The sequence below is a fragment of the Nycticebus coucang genome, chromosome 10 (genome assembly GCF_027406575.1).
Source record: "Nycticebus coucang isolate mNycCou1 chromosome 10, mNycCou1.pri, whole genome shotgun sequence".
Classification (NCBI taxonomy): Eukaryota; Metazoa; Chordata; class Mammalia; order Primates; family Lorisidae; genus Nycticebus; species Nycticebus coucang.
In genome coordinates, this window is record NC_069789.1 from 81,090,713 (window position 1) to 81,110,882 (window position 20,170).

General features: G+C 39.9%; 1 protein-coding gene across 2 annotated transcripts in view; it reads left to right on the forward strand.

The window, feature by feature from the left end:
- The window catches only part of STX6 (syntaxin 6), a 68,038-nt gene that overhangs the window by 27,085 nt on the left and 20,783 nt on the right, over positions 1-20,170 (forward strand). For both annotated transcript variants that reach the window (XM_053607015.1, XM_053607016.1), the window contains exons 4-7: positions 9,039-9,101; positions 12,297-12,422; positions 13,651-13,757; positions 16,557-16,651. In XM_053607015.1, the coding sequence (XP_053462990.1) occupies positions 9,039-9,101; positions 12,297-12,422; positions 13,651-13,757; positions 16,557-16,651 (391 nt within the window). The remainder of the gene's footprint in view (positions 1-9,038; positions 9,102-12,296; positions 12,423-13,650; positions 13,758-16,556; positions 16,652-20,170) is intronic.

Below are 20,170 nucleotides of genomic sequence, written 5' to 3' on the forward strand. Positions count from 1 at the left end.
CTATATATGTATACCTAAAATTGTTTATAAATAAACCCATGTTTTAATGTGGCAGAAACCTCTCTGTCCCTCAGATGCCCACCTATAAAATGAGCATTTGGATTTGATGCTCCTATTTTCTATCTAGTTCAAAATGCTGTGCTGATAAGGAAGCCTTTTTTTTTTTTTTTTGTAAGCTGAGTAATTCTTCAATTTTTTTTTTTGTAAGCTGAGTAATTCTTCAATTTTTTTTTTAAATAAATGTAGTTTGCTTTCTTTTTTATTGGTAAAAGGTTTTTTTGAAGGACACTACTGTAGATGTTAATATTTGATACCTTGCAAAGAAGTATATATTCTTGACCTTAATCATTATGTTTGTTCTTTCTGTAAGGTAGCACTTGTGAATTTTGTAAATTGAAATTCACAGGTCAGTGAAAGTTAAGTTAGTTGATATAATTGAAAGTAGAATCCAAAGTTTATTTTCTAATATCTGAAAAGTTTTTTAACGTATATTCTTAGGACATATTCAAAATCAAGGCAATAAATAAAAACGTTGCTATTCCTTTTTAGATTTGAGATCTAAACCATGCTCAGCAATGGGGTCCAGTTGAATATTTTAGGATTTTTAATCATTTTTGTTTTACTTTATGACCCCTTTTGGTCATTTGCCAGTGATGGACTAGCAGTACCTAACTGAGCTTTTGTCAATCTGATTTTAATAAATTGTAGTTGAAAGTTTTATAGAAGAGAAGGAAGTAGCAATAATACTATACTTGCTTAAAAAAAAACAAAAACCCACCTTGTGTTGGTTCAGTGTTACTACATTGAGGTGAGTGTATTTACAATCTCTGGGCTCTGGGTATAGGAGAGTGATAGATGTCAGGGAGTGAGATTTGGAAACTAAGAGAAGACCGAATTCAGATTAGGAATTGGTGCACGTTTATGTTAGCTCCTCTGTTAATATTATTGTGCTCCAAAATTTAACTTAATGTTGCTCTAGAATTTTGTCTTTATTTTTGAAACAGTGCTTTCTCCTTAAGTGAGTTAGTAATACTCTTTACATATTTTGTTTTTATTATTTATTGCTTCTACATTAAAAAGTAAATCTCTCCTGTGTTTCTTTTTGATTCACATCTATTGGTTATTCCTTTAAGTAGCATAAGCCTCCCTGTTTTAAAGAGTCTTGTTGTGTGGTGGCGCTCGTAGCTCAGCGGGTAGGGCGCTGGCCACATACACTGAGGCTGGCAGGTTCAAACCCGGCCCAGGCCAGCTAAACAACAATGACAACTGCAACAACAACAATAAAAAAATAGCTGGGCATTGTGTCTTGTTGTGTGGTGGTACCCGTAGCTCAGTGGGTAGGGTGCTGGCCATATACACTGAGGCTGGCAGGTTTGAATCCAGGCCAGGCCAGCTAAACAACAATGACAACTGCAACAACAACAACAAAAAATAGCCGGACATTGTGGTAGGATATTTGCTACTTGGGAGGCTGAGGTAAGAGAATCACTTAAGCCCAAGAGTTTGAGGTTGCTGTGAGCTGTGTTGCCACGGCACTCTACCCAGGGCGACATAGTGAGACTCTGTCCTCCCCGCCCCCCCAAAAAACAGTCTTGTTGTGTTTGTTTTTCCAAGCATGTTTTATGTTTGTGCAGTTGTTTTGTTTTCTGAGACAGTCTGGCTCAGTTGCCCCAGGCTAGCATGCCATGACATCAGCCTAGCTCACAACAAACCCAGACTCCTGGGTTCAGGTGATCCTCCTGCCTCAGCCTCCTGAGTAGCTGTGACTATGGGCACCCACCACAATGCCTGGCTAATTTTTCTATTTTTAATGGAGACAGGGTTTCTATCTTGCTCAGGTTGGTTTGAACTCGTGAGCTCAAGTGAGCCCTGGGGCCGAACCAGTATGTGCAGTTTTTATTGAGTTTTGCTAGTAGTTTTTACTGAAGAAAGCAAAATATTCTAGTTTTTGTGTGACTAGCCTTGGTATTTTTGAGGTAATTATTTTCACATTTGTGTAGTCAACTGTTCGTGAAATAGATTTTTGCATGTGAAATTTTTATGTTTTAGAAATATACCCAGAAGAGTCTTTGGTTTTACTTTAATATGGAAGGTTTTGCAGTATATGGCAAAACAACAATGAAAGAAACTTAAATTCTAGGCTAAGCTGTGACCTTATGAAATTGTAATCTTGATAAGTCAGTTAGCCTTTCTGGATCTATTTCATCAATGAAGCGATCCTCCATGCTCTAACTTTTATTTTAACTTTCTAAGTTAAAATCAAAACTATTCCCTCCCACGCCCCCAAAACCCAGCCTCTTTCAATGCAAGAATTGTTTATGGTCAATTATAAGTAAAGATAGAAATGGCTTTGGTTAATCCAAGAGGGCACGGTGTCCAATGTATACGCAGATGACTTTCAGAGGTGAGAGCTGTCAGTGGGAAGCACTGAGATTTATGATGCCACATATATTTAACTTAGAAGACAGTGTGAAATGGAAACAGGAGCATAAATATTTAGGATATTTGTTCTTTTAGAAGATAAACCATATTTTATTGGGACTACTTCTTGACTGCTGGTTCTAAACTGCATGTGTTAGATGAGTAACTATGTTTTGGCATGATTCGTTGTTACACAATGTTTAAAATGAGTAGCATAGTTTAAAATTCCAAATCCTGATAGGAAGGTGATCTGTTGTTTGGTATCTGATACTTTTTAACCTACTTAGATAAAATGCCATCTTAGAAGTGAAAGCCATAGATCTTTACCTGTGGTGGTGGTGGTCACTTGCAAGATGCCCGCTACACAGGTGTGCAAGAATCTACCACATCAAGGCTAACACTCGTGTGTACATATACACACATGTGCATGCACACAACCTCTGCATGTTTTTTATTAAGCAGAAAACTAGAACTTTTAAATTTATATTTCATGGGCGGCGCCCGTAGCTCAGTGGGTATGGCATCAGCCGCATACACCAAGGCTGGCGGGTTTGAGGCTGGCCCGGGTCAGCTAAAACAGCAATGACAACTGCAACAACAACAACAACAATAAAAACTGGGTGTTGTGGCGGGCACCTGTAGTCCCAACTATTTGAGAGGCTGAGGCAAGAGAATCACTTAAGCCTAAGTGTTTGAGGTTGAGTGAGCTGTGACACCATGGCACTGTACACAGGGTGGCAGCTTGAGACTCTGTCTCAAAAAAAAAAAAAGAAAAGAAATTATATTTCATTTCAATAATGCAGGCTCCTTAAAGAGAATTTGAAAAATTTCAATAGGAAAAAAACTAGAAATAATACACAAACACAGGACTTTGTTGTATTTTTCTCTCTTACTCATGTTTCTCTCTGTGTAAGAAGGTTGTATTTTTTTGTTTGTTTTTTTCTTTTTTTTTGAGACAGAGTCTCAGTATGTTGCCCTGGGTAGAGTGCTGTGACATCACAGCTCACAGCAACCTCAAACTCTTGGGTTTAAGTGATTCTCTTGCCTCAGCCTCCCAAGTAGCTGGGACTACAGGCGCTCACCACAACACCCGGCTATTTTTTTGGTTGCAGCTGTCGTCATTTAGCAGGCCTGGGCCAGGCTCGAACCTGGCAGCCTTGATGTATGTGTCTGGCGCCCTACTCACTGACCTACAGGTGCTGAGCCAACAGAGGGTATTTAGGGATTTTTATTTTTACATAGTTGTGATCCTACTGTTATACAATTGTAACATTTTTTTTAACTGTAGCATTTTTAAATTTTATTTCGTAATTAAGAATAATTTGTATTTATTTTTAAAATTCAGATGATATTGAGTGTAAGAAAGGTGAAAAATGCACTTCCATTTTCTACTTCCAGTCAATAGTTTTGTACATTTTTTCTAAGCCATTGTGTGCACATTGAAATCCACATATTCTTAAACGGCATGGTATTTCGTCATTTTTTCCTATGAAGAAGTATATTGTGGGGCAGCGCCTATGGCTCAAAGGAGTAGGGCGCCAGCCCCATATACCAGAGGTGGTGGGTTCAAACCCGGCCCCAGCCAAAAATAAAAAGAAGAAGTATATTGTGGGCATAGTCCTGTGTTGATACGTATCTGTGTAGAGCAGCACTGTCCAACTGAAGTATAATGTGAGCCACTTAATGTCATTTTTATTTTTCTAGAAGTAACCACATTAAAAAGTAAAAAGAAACAAGTGAACTATTTGTAATAAAATTTCTTAAATCTGGCACATATTCTACTTTTGAGCATATCTCATTTCAGGTATAACATTTGCATTAGAATTACTTGATCTGTATTTAGAGTTTATAGAACTTATAGTAGCAGAAGTAGATTCATACGCCCATTCTTTCCTAAATATACTTTAAAGTTTTCTAGTAACTGAATTTAAATTTCAGTTAATTTAAATAAATGCAGTTCCTCATTTGCACTGAACCCATTTTAAGTGTTCTGTAGCTGCCATTGGCTAGTGACTAAAGTAGTGAATTTAGATTACCCTTTTTATAAAATTTTGTTTTTTAGACAGAGTGTTACTATGTCACCCTCGGTAGAGGGCTGTGGCGTCACAGCTCACAGCAACCTCCAACTCTTGGGCTTAAGCGATTCTTTTGGCTCAGCCTTCCAAGCAGCTGGGACTACAGGCGCCCACCACAACGCTGGGCTATTTCTTTATTGCAGTCGTCATTGCTATTTAGCTGGCCCAGGCTCGGCTTGAACCCGCCAGCCTGGGTGTATGTGGCTGGTGCCCTACCCACTGAGATATGGGCACCAAGTAGATTACCCTTTTTTTTTTTTTCTCCAGTTTTTGACTGGGGCCGGGTTTGAACCCGCCACCTCCAGTATATGGGACCAGCACCCTACTCCTTTGAGCCACCCTAGGGCACTGCCCTAGATTACCTTTTTTAATAGTTGCGTGTTTTCTATGATAATGTTTAGTAAGTACTATATTGTTGGCTCCTGCTAGTCATGCGTCATGTATTATCTCTATTAATCTCCACCATGACCCTATGAGGTATTATTATCCCAAATGTACAGAAGAAATAGACACTTATGGAAGTTCGGTAATGTGCCCAGCTTTGCACAGCTATTAAAAAGCACCACTAGGCCAGACGTGGTGGCTCACACCTATAATTCCAGCACTTTGGGAGGCCAAAGTGGAAGTATCAGTTGAGGCCAGGAGTTTAGCCTGGACCACACACTCAGACTCTTTATCTACAAAAAGTAAGAAAAAATTAGCTAGGCATGGTGGTACATGACTATAGTCTCAGCTGCTAAGGAGGGTGAGGTGGGAGGAAGGCTTGAGCCTAGGAGCTTGAGATTACAGTGAGCTATGATCATGCCACCTCACTTCAGCCTTTGTGACAGTGAGACCCCATTTCTTAAAAATAAATAAAAAATAACTGAGTATTGAATCTTGATCTTTGACATGAAAGATCATGCCCTTAACCTCTTCTCTAATCTGGTTGTTAGGATTTATTTAATCATTGATTTACCAGTAGATGTCTTGGTTATTGTTAATTTTTGGCTACTGCAAACCATACTTTAGTGACCATCTTTGTGAGTATACCCAGATATTTGTGGAAGTAGTGAAGTCAATGAGAATACATATTTTAAGTATTAATATTTTCAAAGTATGCCACAAAAAGACAATATGCTGCAGGGTTCTTTTTGAGACAGAGGCTTACTATCACAGCTCACAGCAACCTCAAACTCTTGGGCTTACGTGATTCTCTTGCCTCAGCCTCCTAAGTAGCTGGGACTATAGACATCCACCACAATGCCCAGCTATTTTTTTTTTTTTTTCCGGAGCTGGGTTTGAACCCGCCACCTCCAGTATATGGGGCTGGTGCCCTACTCCTTTGAGCCACAGGCACCACCCCCAGCTATTTTCTTATTACAGTTATCATTATTGTTTAGCAGGCCCGGCCTGGGCTCAAACCTGCCAGCCTCGGTACATGTGGCTGGCACCGTTAACCACTGTGCCATGGGCACCGAGCCATGCAGTTATATTTCTAATAAAATATCAGATTCTAGATTTCTTAACATCGTCACCAACACTAGGTATTATCAGTCTTTTTCTTCTGTCCTGGTATAATTGAGAAAACTCTCTCTTAGTTCCACTTCTTTGCTTTTTAGTGTATCTATTCGTATTTGATCATTTGTGCGGTTTTTAAATCAGTTTTCTTTCACTGAACGCTCCTCATAAGCACTATGCTTAGCGCATAATGCCTGGTACATAATACTGTGTTGTGTGGATTTCTCTGTGCCTGGCATACATTACACATCAGTGTTTCCTTTATGTGGACATGCTACTTAGGTCTGCTTTTCTTTCATACTATAAGTAATACTGTTTTATACATCCTTACATTTTTTTGGTATGTATTTTATTTCCTTAAATTCCTTTTAGTGGAACTACTGAGTCAAGACAGTGAATATTTTCAGAATCTTGATACAATGACAAATATATTTTTAAAGGGTTGATCCAGTTTACTATCCATCCATTGTTTGGGAACAGTAGTATTGATTTTTTAACGTTTTATTAAAATACAACAATACAGAAAGTGCACATACCCTAAGCGTACAGGCGTGATGAATTTGTAAACTGGAGCATCCAGAAGCACCACAGAGCGTTGGCGCACCCCTAAAGCCTGCCTGTGCTCTGCTGCAGTCACACCTCCAACCCTCACTCCGACTGTTGGCAGCAGATACATTCTATGTGGAATGTTCACAGGCTAACATGTCACTTTCCCACACATTTGTGTTGATATTTTTATTATGCAAGTAATGTGTTCATACTTGTAGACTGTGTTTTAAAAAGCAGGTGTTACCCCCTTAGTGAACATTTCAGATGTTGCTCTGTGTAGTTTTTAGTATATTCATATGTTAAATAAATGTGATTATTTGAATGAATATCAGAATGTCATCTTTATTGGTAACTAGGAAAGGATTCCTTATAGTCCGGTGTTAGCATAATGGTCAGTCTCTCTTTCTGAGGCTTCTAGAATTTGTGTAAACCAAAACTTCTCAGATCTCAGGTATAAGGCTCACAGGGATATTTCTGAGTCTGATTCAAGACTCTGACTTAGTAGGTCTGGATGTGGCCAAGGGAACTGCATTTTTTTTTTAAGTTTTCTTTCTTTTTTTGAGACAGTGTCTTTCTTTGTCACATAGGCTGGAGTGTAGTGGCACGATTATAGCTCACGCTCACCGTAACTTCAAACTCCTGGACTCAAGCAATCCTCCCACCTCAGCCTCCCAAGTAGGTGGGACTATAGGCATGTGCTACTACACCTGGCTAATTTTTCTATTTTTTCGTTGAGACGAGGTCTCACTATATTGCCCAGGTTGAACTCCTGGCCTCAAGCAGTCTCCCACCTGCCTTCCCAAAGTGCTAAGATTATATCATGAGCTGCTGAACCTAGCTGTACATATTTTTTAAAATTCTTTTTTCATATTTAAAAAAAAAATTTTGTTGATACTTAATAGATCAAGGTATGTTTAGGGTTCACGTGATATTTTGATAAATGTGTATAGTGTATAATGAGCAAATCAAGGTAATTGGGATATCACCTTAAATATATATTTTTTAAACATATTGATTATTGTTAGCTATAGTCCCCCTACTGATTTGTCATACACTGGGTCTTCTATCTTCTGTCTAACTGTGTTTTTGTATGTTTTAATTGACTTCTATTCAGCCCCACCTCATCACTCTTTCCGGCCTCAGGTAACCACCTATGTATTCTCATCTTCATGAAATACACTTTTTAAGCTCCCACATATGAATGAGAATGTGTCTTTGTCTTCCTGTCTTATTTCACTTATCATAATGACCTCTGAGAGAACTGCAGTTTTAACAGCACCTCAGGTGACTGCCATGTGCGCAGAGGCCTAATTTATATCATTCACTTCTCTGTGGCTGGCGTGCGTTAGACATCCGTATTTGCTGAGTGAGGAAATGAGTGCTTTGAAAGTTGCAGCAAGGTGGTTGTTACTCACTTACCACAGCAGGAGTTAGAAAAGCTGTGTGGCACTGTTGGATCTCCTGTTTACTTGTCATGGGGCTTGGAAGAAGACTCTGAAAGTCTCATACCTCAACATGTGCATGTATAAAATTATCTACTTGCCAACAGAAAATCATAAAGTATTTTCACAGGTTTTTTTTTTTTCATGTACTTAGTTCAAGCCATTTTATAGTACATTGGATTATGGTTAAATATGATAAGCAAAATTGCTTACATATAATAAAATGGTTTGCTTAGAATAGGTAATGAATATATTCATTTTTCTTTCCATACAAAATGATTTTATATGTCACACTAGAAATTCTGATATAGTCTGTACTTGGCGTGAATCCGCCTCAGAAACGAGTGACCAGTACTCAAGAGTATTAATGGTAAATATACTTTATACTAAAACGCAGTTTTTTACAAATTATTTTAAAAGATACTAGCCTGTGAGCACCAGCTTTTACATTTGTACCTCGTTTGTTAGCTATATGACTTTCAGAAAGTATTAGTCTCCCTGAACCTGAGTCTCCTCAACCTTAAAATGGAAATAAAATCTCCTTCACAGGGTCATTGTGAGAATTGAGTAATACTGTATTGGAGGTGTTTAGCACTGTTTCTGGCCTATAGTAGATATGCAGTAAATGTTAGTTCTCTCTCTCTCCTTTTTTTTTTTTTATAATAACAATAACAATGTTTAAGATAAGGATTTGAAACAAAAACCTTGTAAAGAATGAACGAACATAAATGCATTCAGAAAAGGAATCAGACAATTGCTACATTGAGATATTAAGCAATAATAATAATAATGCAAAGAAAGTAACATTCACATTGTCAAATAAGAGTAGTTCTCTTTTCTCCTATTTAAATTTAACGTCCAGGTTACCTCTCTTTAAGGGAAAGTCTTTTTATTTTCTTTATTTTTGAGTGAAAACAAAACCAAAAAATTGTCTTTTTGTTTACAAAGAAATTATTAATAAATTATGTGTATTTTGCTAATATGTGAATTATTAACCATGGTTTTGTTTAAGGATGTTTTTCATTTGTTTTCTGGTCTTCTGCCTCATTAGGACATGAAAGATCAGATGTCAACCTCATCGGTGCAGGCCTTAGCTGAAAGGAAAAATAGACAGGTGAGAAAACAACACAATGTAAGTATCAGTCAAATATATATATACGTATATGTATATGGCTCAATAATTTGGATTTTAAAAATGCTGACCATCCATGGATCAAGTGATCAGGCAGAAGACCTTTGCCTGCTGCCACTGGAGTGACACTGGGGGTTAAGTGAAAGTCCAGGCAGCCTCCTGCCTGAGGGCTGCTGTCCACTCCTCCCTCCCCTTCCTGCCCTCTGGTCCTCTGCTCTGGGTTCTCATAGTACCTTCTGCTTAGCCTCGTTATAAACTTAACCACAGAGTACTTCATTCATGCGTTTATTCTGCACCTGTTGAGCACATTCCGTGTGCCAGGCTCTCTGCCAAGGACTATAATCACTTATTGTCTTTCTCCCTGCTGGACCCGTGCTCCTTGAGAATGAGGAGGGATTGTGTCTTTTTTTTTTTTCTTTAATCTCTAGCAGTTACTTCATTGCCTACCCATAGAACTCACTAGACATTTAAGAATTGGAATTTGATGGAAAGACATTTGAGGAACATTGTGTATGTTAAATTAGATCTCTTAAATTAAGTATTTAAATTACACACTTTGGTATATGAAAGAAACTCCTTTCTAGTTGTTAAAATGCAATCCTTTTAAAAAATAATCAGTGGTCATCTAGAAATTAAACTTGAATTTAAATCGAGATTTGACTTAAATTCTTCTGGTGTGGCAGAATGGTTTTTGCCTGTTGCTAAACTGTTAGATGATTTTTTTTTTTTTTTTACAGAGGTAGTTTTCTTAAATTCTAAGGATGTCCACTTTGCTTAGAAGTAAGAAAGACTTTATGATAATATTTGCTTTAAATGACTTACCTTAACCTCATTCTATTTAGATTCCAGAAAGTTACCAATAGTCTTAAGCCTGTTAACTTGAGAAATCAGCTCACTATTTTTACTAACTAGCAATCGGTACTTAATGACATGAATTCTTCCTTTATACCCGTGGATGTTTGTAGAACCACTTAATTTTGAAAACAAGTTATTATAAGAGATTGAAGAATGGGAGGGTTCTATAAACCATTTACCTTAATTTTTCTGTTTTCTTCCCTGAATTTTATGTTTTGAGTTATTCTTTTGTGATTTTTTTTTCCTTCCTTTTTATCTACCCCACTTGCTCTTTTTCCAAACAGTACAGCTGGGAACATCTGTTAGCTAGTCCAGTCCATGTGGCTGTAACTCTTGAAAGAAGCTAGTACATGGCCTCAAGGTGACTAGTTCAGAATTCCCTTTTCATTTGTACCTGAGTGTATAGGAAGGTGAGTGACCATGACTGAAGTAGTTGTGACAGTAAAATGGGTAACACCTATCCTCTGTTATTCTTAATTTGGATGTTTTATTCTCTAATAGTACAGTTGTGTTAACATAAATAAAATGAGTATTTATACAATACCTGTCCAAGTACGGCTTAGAATTTTGTTTTAGGCCATGAGCGAACTGTTGTAGAGTCACAGATTTTCAAGGACTAGCAGGGCCAGGGTTCTTCAGGAACTCAGATGGGCAGGTAGCAGGTACTGTGCTGCTCCCTGCCTCCTCAGCACCTCCTGCTGTGGCACACACACACAGGTACCTCTTCTAGTGCTCAGGGCCCTCTTTCTCATTAAAGCAGATGCCTGATGAACTCTAAGGTACTTAACAATAAGATGTAGATAACTCATCCCACTAAATGTAGACCATCGAAAATGTAAGAATAGCAGCCCTGGTTGTGGCCCCAGGAGCATAAAGGCCCTGGTTTTGCCCCAGTTCTCTGTCCTTAGTTAACAGTGCACAATAGCCTTTCTCTGACTCAAAAAAAAAAAAATTGACAGTAGGCCCCAGTGTCCTTCATAGAGGTCCTCAGAGTCTTTGGATCAGAAGGAATAGAATATTTTCAATCTTGACAGCCTTAAGAACAGGTCAAGGCAGAGCCACCCACAAAAAGCCTTGGGTTATTTTTATAACGGAGATACTCACCATCCATCCTCGTAACTGGACGGAAGCCCTGGGCCATTGGAAACTCTCTCAAGAAGAACTTCTAATAACTGAGCTGCTGAGAAACTCTTCACTAACCCCGTCAGATCTCAGTGCTTTGCATCCTGCCCTTCCCTGACCTTAGTCCCTGAAGTCTGGCCCTTTGACAGAGTTCACCTCTGAAAGTCAGCTGAGGAAGTCAGTGTCAGTGTGGAAGAAAGATGTGGGGCTGTTGGAAAAGTTTTCAGGGAACCAAGAAATTAGTCAAGCTTTTAATAGTGCTGAAGATTAAAAGTAAGAAGATTTGGCAACTTTACAAAGGAAAAGAACCTTAGTACTGTAATGTCTTCTACTTCTTGGTGCAAGGCTGATGTGAATAAATACTTTGACTCAAGGCTTATGGGGATCTGGTCAAAACCACATTCTTGTCTGACCTTTCATCTTAAAGGAAGATAAACCCACCCTTACCCATTTCTGGCCTCAAACTCTCGGATTCACACTGGGGAAACCTGAGCCTGGTGTCTGGGGCCCTGGTGGAGAACTGGTGGGTCTCAGGGCAGCACTTGCTCAGGTTGTCAGGCCTTCCTTGTGGTCATCTCTGCTAGATGAGGTAACCCAAGTTATGATCTGGGAAGCCTGTGGTCATTTATAATAGTTCAACTGAAAAGTATTGGGTTTTATTCGTGGGTGAAACTTAACAGACATTGATGGCTCTTATGCCTTCTGTGTGTGAGAGGCTGTGAACTTACCTCTTGTCATACCAGGAATTTCTACCCTTAGCCCCCCAAAGGCAAAACTTCCTTGGGTCATACTTTAAGGGAGAAAAAAAGGACTCTAGATCTCTGGAATCCATTTGATTAGTATCTATAGGTCACTTGTAAACTTCCACAGGTGCTAGAAAGATCTCTTCAAAAGACCAAATGTTTTTATATTGTAATGCAGTATATAGATGGGTGTTTGTTGATTTAGCACAGACATGTATTTGCATTTTAAGGGGACAGAGTCCATTTATGAGGCCTTAAAGACAAGTGAGGCCCTTTCTGGCATTCCTTAAATCGTATCACCTGGGCACCAACCACATCACTGCATAAAAGCCTGGCTGACCTGACCCAGGGGAAAAAATGGATTAAGAGATATGTGAGAACTCTTAAGTTTACTCTTAATGTATCACTTATTCAGAAATACTAACCATTCGTTTCTCCCGACTCCCTGCTCACACAGGCACTGCTGGGAGACAGTGGCAGCCAGAACTGGAACACTGGAACAACAGACAAATATGGTCACCTAGACCGGGAGCTGCAGTTAGCCAATTCCCATTTCATCGAGGAGCAGCAGGCACAGCAACAGGTACCCTGTGAGCAGTCAGCTGAGGATCGGTAGGAGGAGGCAGGGAGCCTCCAACTCTGCCAGCCACCAGCTTTTGTTGTGTGATGACAAGCTGGTTAAATCAGAGCTTGTCCTAGAGTTGACTGTGTCTGAATGTATAGTAATTGCATATGTAAAGGTTTTTAAAACCTTGAAAGCATGAGTGCTTAAAGCTCAATTAGGTCTCTTAGGAAAAGCAGACCAGGTACCTAAAACTGACAGACAAGGCCATTGGTTTTTCAAAATGAAAACAAAAAACCACTGCCCCAGCCACCATTTGTGTACTCAGGTTTTTGTTCATTTTAACAAAGCCGCCTCTTTCAGAAATATCTCTTGTTTTTTTCATTGAAAATTATTGGTTGGTTCCATGATATATAAAAATGGCTGCTTTGGTGGAGGTTATGGGACACAGGGAAAGTGCAGTTGATTATGTCTGTGTTGTTTCTGATGTGCAGCAGTATTAATAAAAAAGAAGCTAATGGTGATGTATCTGGGGATTTGAGGGTATTCAGCCCATTGAAACTATTGGTTCTTAATACCGTGTCTCTGTATACATGTAGGTTTTGTGTTCTTCCATGGCATGTCTCCTTAACCAGCTGTCTACCTAAATTGCTAGTAAATCAAGCAAACTTTTTTCTGTAAAAAGTGAGGGGGATGCAACACAATTAAAAGTAAATACTTGTCAGCGAGTAGTTGTCCTTGGGCTAACTTACTGCCACACGGCATCCTCTGGTTTGTCCTTGAGCGCAGAGAGAGAGACTCCGTGTGCATAGTTTTTCCACATCCAGAGATTGGCCAGACTCTTGTATTTAAGCTGTGGCCGTCTGTTGTGAATTGAGACCTTGATCTTGGCAGTGGGCGTCTACTCCCAAACATCCCCGTGTCTCAGTGGTCATCTGCACGTGTGCTTTCAGCCATTGTCTGTTCCCTCATTGGACTTCAGCCAAGCAGAGTAAATCTCTCCTGATGGTTTCAAGCCCCGCTGACTGCTCACAAGTTGGATCAGCAGGAGATATCAGTGGCTTGACAATCCAGCCTTTTGAGCAGTGTGTTCTCTCAGAGGCGACGGTCTGGTCCTTTGATTTCTGGGCTTTGCTTCTGAATGTGAATTGTCCCAAGTTGGCAAAGAAACTAGCAGCTGCTAGAGTGCTGGGCTTGGAACCAGGTAAGATGGATTTTAATTGCTTATTTCCCATTTCTCTGGCACCAGTTGATCGTGGAACAGCAGGATGAGCAGTTGGAGCTGGTCTCTGGCAGCATCGGGGTGCTGAAGAACATGTCCCAGCGCATCGGAGGGGAGCTGGAGGAGCAGGCAGTGTGAGTATTGAGATGCCCTCTCGCGCAGTGAAATTGAGGGGAAAAGCCCTCCTATGCAACCCCGGAAATCCTGGCAGTTACACGGCTGGTAAACTGAAGCTGTTTTAGTTTCTGCTGCATTTTTAGTCTGTCTTAAAGAGCAGCTTCTCCAAAAGAAGCAAATCTATTTAATTCAATTTACAACAGGTTTAGGGACAGTTATTATTACAATATTTTTAACCACCTCCAAAGACAGATAAAAATTCCTCTGCACAGATACTTGAAATACAGTTATAAATGGGAATGGGAAACAGAGAAGGCTCTGTGACCTTTGGAGATTCTTGTTCCAAAGAGAATAGGGCCTCATAAATGGACTCTCTCCCCTTAAAATGCAAAACTAATTTAACTTTATCATCTGTGACTCTCCCACAACATCGAACAACATTTTTTGATAAATAAAATTTATCTCCCTTAAAAAAAAACTTCCCTCTTAAAAAATAAGTAAAAATAAGAAAATATAACTTGGGTTTCTTTGTTTTTCCTTAAGAACAATCTCTTTTGCACTCTGAAGTAGGATGGCAAAAACAGTAAACACTACCACACAGTACGTTTACCATTTTACAGTTTTTTCTGAAGAAAAGTAAGATGGTCCACCAGGATATTTCAGATGTTTCCTGTCTCACTCTTTATGTCTATTGTTGTACGTTCTTTCATTATAAATTCTCACTGGGTACCTGTTATCCATCAGGCCCTCTGGGAGGGGATATAGGAGCAAATAGAGTAAACACTGTCTCTGCCATCCTAAGAGTTTGTCACTTACTGGGAAGAGCAGACATTGTGTAAATGGAGGCAGGTCATTAAGTCACGGCAGTGAAGCAGGAGGGCCATTGTGGCAGGATGGGTGTGTGCTGCCTGGAAAGCCCTAACTTAGCCTAAAGTCCCTGAAGGATGTGTAGACAGTAGTCAGGTGAGGTGAGGGTCAGTGTGGGGGACCAGGGGAGGAGAGCAGTGTAGGAGGAAGAACACACCCCGTGAAGACAGGAGCAGAGAGGTGCCACACATCCAGAGACAGAGAGCAGGCCAGGGAAGGCCTTGTCAGTGTGCCGAGGAGGTATGATCGGGTGTCAGGCCCGTCTGTCCGTGACTGAGATAATGTCCTGGAGTAGAGCCAGGCAGAAAGCTGGAATAGCAGAGATCTAGGTACAAATGCTTAATTTCTATCTAAAATGGGTCAGAACCCAGTTTAGTTTCAGTTTGGGGGTGAGAAGGGACTGATGGTCTGAGCTTCTCTGTTGGTGAGTAGTTGATAATAGAGTCTGTGAGACGTCCAGTTAGTGATGGTGAATTGAACACAGCCCCCCATCTCTTCTCCCCATCCAAAGCCCACAAAAACAATAGTAAAGGGGGTTTTAAAAGGAGTAAAGCCTGTGGCCTAGAATAAGAAAGAATAGCCATAACATTAGATCCTGGAAAGTGAATAGATGACACTCAACAGACCAGGAAAAGCTGAATCCTCAGCCACCAAAGGGGAACGCCAAGAAGCAATGTGCTGCACACCCGAAACCCCTCTGCTATGAAGAGTGTTTATTCAGTCATAGTAATGTCATCTGATCAAATTATGGCACATTTGTATCAGAGGAGAAAGGGAACATAAGTAGGAAGGACACATAGGTGGGGAATAAAGTGGGACGAGAGCTAAATCCTATTCTTTCTGAGTGCTGAGTTAGTTGGTAAAGTCTAAAGGTGAAAGTCAGCATCCTGAGGTACAAGCATGTTGCTTCCCAAAACGTAGAAAGCAAAGTTGGGCATGGAGGCTCACGTTTATAATTCTAACACTCTGGGAGGCCAAGGCGGGTGGATTAATTGAGCTCAGGAATTCAAAAGCAAGACCCTGTCTATACTAAAAATAAAAAAAACTAACTGGGCATTGTGGTGGGCACCTGTAAGTCCCACCTACTCCTGAAGCTGAAGCAAGAGGATCACTGCAGCCCAAGAATTTGAAGTTGCTGTGAGATATGATGCTAGGGCAACAGAGTGAGTAGAAAGCACCAAGAAAATAGCATAAGGAGTTGTAAACACTTACCTTTCAAGGAAATAGAGAACAATTATGTTTTTTCATAAAAAGCCATATACAGCTATTTGTTTAAACTGTGTATGTGTGTAGCCCTGAAGTAAGGCTGTACAATGGCTCTCACCTGTAATCGTAGGACTCTGGGCTGAGGCAGGTGGATTGCCTGAGCTCAAGAGTTTGAGACCAGCCTAAGCAAGAGCAAGACTCCATTTCTACTAAAAATAGGAAAATTAGCTGGGCATGGTGGTATATGCCTGTAATCTCAGTCACTTGGGAGACTGTAAGAGGTGGATTGCATGAGCCCTGAAGTTGAGGTTGCAGTGAGCTATGATGACACCACTGTTCCCTGCCTAGAGTGACGGAGCAAGACTTTGACCTCAATTAATTTTAAAAATTAAAAGGAAAAAACATGAGTCTTAGGCCAGTGCTGTCCACCATAATAGTCACTCGCCACGTGTGGCTATTTAGTGAAATGTAGTCAGATGGAATTGAGATGTACTGCTAGTGGACTTTGAAGTACACACTGGACTTTGAAGACTTAGAATGGAAAAATGTAAAATCGCAGAACTCCAAAATCAAAATCATACCTCATCCGAGGGATTTTGGATAATACATTAGGGTCCTAAATCCCAATGTTGCCTATTTTGTATTTGCTAAAATGGAGGCTTAGATCCTGTTAATTCATGGCCAGTGTGTTGCCAAAGCTTTGTGCTTAACCAGCCACCTTCTTTGTCTGCTCCTCTCCCCAGTATGTTGGATGACTTCTCTCATGAGTTGGAAAGCACTCAGTCTCGGCTGGACAATGTGATGAAAAAGCTGGCGAAGGTGTCCCACATGACCAGTGGTATGTATGGTGTTTATAGCTTAAAAATCTGTACTTCTAGACACTCTAGTGGGGGTATTCCCTCACGGCTGTGCCACACAGATCGCTTTCCTGTGGCACATTTTTCTGTGTCACTTTAGGATCAGAGAATGGAAAACATGTATGTTCAAGCCTGCCTTACTTCCTTCATAGCCTGGGATTGGGAAAAGATGGTTTTTGCTGCCCCCCACTGTGTTTGGTGGTTTTATCCCAGTGGAGCAACTTTCTTTACAATTATAGAATCCTTTATTATTATTTTTTACCTCCTTAACAAAATTGGAAACTTACTTAAGATAGTAATTAAGAAGCCAGTTACTATTTCTCCTGAGCAAGCTTTCATTGATAGAAAAACATTTGCTACTTCAGAATACAATGGCCTTGGAGATCTAATATAAATTATTATTTTTAAATCCATAGTGAAGGCTCAGCATCCATAGCACAGTGGTTATGGCGCTGGCCACATGCACCGAGGGTAACGGGTTCAAACCCGGCCCAGGGCCAGCTAAACAACAACAACAAAAAATAGCCAGGCGTTGTGGTAGGTGCTTGTAGTCCCAGCTACTTGGGAGGCTGAGGCAAGAGAATCGCTTAAGCCCAAGAGTCTGAGGTTGCTATGAGCTGTGATGCTATAGCACTCTACAGAGGGTGACATAGTGAGACTCTGTCTCAAAAAAAAAAAAAAAAAAAAAGGTAAGGCAACAGATAGCCCAAAGAGGAAAAGGACCTCTTATATGCAAAATAGAGGGAAGCTCCTACTTAGAGTTACTTCCTTCTTTCTCTCCAGGGGCAAATACCTTTCTGCTTCTAGTAGGCTCTTCCTTGCCTGAAGCTTGTATATATGGGACAGCAGGCGCCAGTTTAGTTCATCTATCACACACCCAGAGAAAGGTTGGCAGTCTTCTTTCTGATTCTCTCTGTTTTCTGCTCATCCACCCCACCCCTCTGCTTTAAAGAAAAAAAAAAAAAAGCTTTAATAAAGTGTTATATAACCAGTTTAAATACCAGGCCTCTCTCTCTTGTGTGTAGTAGACACAAAGTCAAGGAGCTACTTCAGCACCAGTTTTGTTTGGGGAAGAGTAAGTGAACAAAGATGTACTGTGTCTTTGTTTCCCAGCATTCTGGGTATGAATAATTTAGAAAAGTACTTGCATTGTGATAAGCGGCTCAGTGTGTATAAATAGCACTGAGGCTTGCTTATGCTTTATTCTACTTTCTTCCAAAAGGAAAGTTTGGAAAGCAAAGTATGAACTTTGGTTATATTTGTATAAGGAAAAAGAGCCAGGAAGCAGAGCACTTAGCCTGAAAGGCACTTCATTTCTGACAGGTCACCTGTGTTTTCATTTTAATCTTTGCTTGTTACTCTAAGTACTGCTGAGGACCTCCTCCTGCGTCGTGATATCTGCTTCAGTTTGATGACCAATTTGATTTGTATTTACCTGCGTTCTCCTCTGTGCTTTTTTGCAAAATTTCACTGCTTTTCAGTCAAACCTATACATACAAAAGGAAGTATCAAGTCACACCAAAGTTCAAGCAATAATGAACACACACAGGTTCCACAGTTCTTGAGAGGCAGAATATCTGCCCCTTCCCTTGGTGGGCTGCTTTGTGGGCAGAAACAAGCTAAGACTCCACATTTACTTTTTTTTTTTAATTGAGACAGAGTCTCGCCTTATCACTCTCGGTAGAGTGCTGTAGTATCATAGCTCACAGCAACCTCAAACTCTTGTGCTCAAGCGATTCTCTTGCCTCTCTCCCTAGTAGCTGGGACTACAGGCACCTGCCACAATGCCTGGCTATTTTTTCTGTTTAGCAGGCCCGGGCTAAGTTCAAACCCACCAGACCCAGAGCATGTGGCCGGCGCCCTAACCACTGAGCTGTGAGTGCCTAGCCCACATTTCTTTTTTGAATGACTCAAGAGAGACATTAATTGCATTATTCTTCTACCCAGAGAAGTATATATTTTTGAGTAGGTACCAAGTTTTTTTCCTCCTTATTTTCCAGCATTCAATTCATCTTTTGTCTTTAGGGTAAGAAAGTATTTTGAGAGAGAGAGAAATAAACTATATCAGAGTTGCCTTCATTCTCCTCTGACTTTTTGAGGCAACTCTTGAGTTTGTGAAGCTGCTTAAAACTTGTCAGTTAAAGTCACAGAAGCCCCTGTGGTCAGTACCTGTATTCCTTCTAGTTGGGAAGTCTTTGTGAGAAGTGCAGGGGAGAAGTCTGCTAGAGTAACAGCTCCCTGGTTCCTGCTTCATGGAAGCAACTTAACACTTCAAAGGAAATGGTCTTAAAGGAGCATTCTTGGGTTGGGCCAGCTTGGGTAATGTATTTCTCCTTGGTGAAAACCCCTGTTTAAGGCATTTGGAGAAGAAAAAGGGATTGGAGTGATAGGAGGCTGATGAAAAGCCAAAAAGTGGAAATCTGGTTCATTATTGGGAATCTGACACAGAGAATGGTGGGATGCCTGGGCGGAAGGAGTCAACGCAGGAGTGCATGTGAGGTTGGGTGAGGCAGTGAGGAAGGAGGCAGTTACTTCTCTGGTTTTGTCCTGGAAGAACATCAACTAATCATGTTAGTGAGAGTGGCTTTAAATTATTGTACATAAAAAATGCATGTAAGCATTTTTTCTTTCCTTTTTAATTAATAAACCTTACTTTTTATAGCAGATTTAGGTTCATGGCAAAATTGAGTGTACTACACCCCCTCTCTTCCCACACATGTAACCTCCCCCATCAGTGATGCCTCACATCGCAATGGTACATACACCTGTTAATATCAGTGACCCTACACCGACACATCACCCTGTCCATAGTTTTCATTAGGATTTACTCTTTGCATGTGATTTTGTTTTTGTCTTATGTTATGATCATACATAATTTTAAAACTTGTGTATATCTCTTCTGTTTTAATCCATGTAATTGAGTTGGTTAAAGCACCATTACCAATCACACGCACACAGTTGTTCTACAGTTTTATGTGTTCTAAAGAGTTGTTTAAAGACAATCCCAAATTATAACTTAGTCTGACTTAGGTAGTAAATAATTCAAAAGTTTAATTTGCTATTTTTTGACATACTGACTTTTAAAAGCATTTGACCTTATAGATTGTCTTATAAAATAAGTGTTAAATATTCTTTATTTGACATTACACATAAACCACACTAAAATGCCTTTCAATAAATAAAAGGCAGCATTTTAGTAGACCCAGGGAAATTAGATTGGCATGGTAAAGATGAAAAATACAAAGTAAACATCACTACCTTCTCTTCAGCCTTGGCCTTTAATAGGCTAATGAACATCAATTAAAACACCAGTGAGTCTTATTTGGTTCTGAGACAGTGAAGGCATTTCAATCCCAGCATTTAAATATATTCACATAACCAATTACATAAATCTTAATAGAAAACCAATTTTCAATAGGTTTTGGGAGGGTAATTTACTACCTTTGTGAAAAGTTGAACAGCACTAATTAAATCTAATCATATCCTCAGAAAGGGGAAAC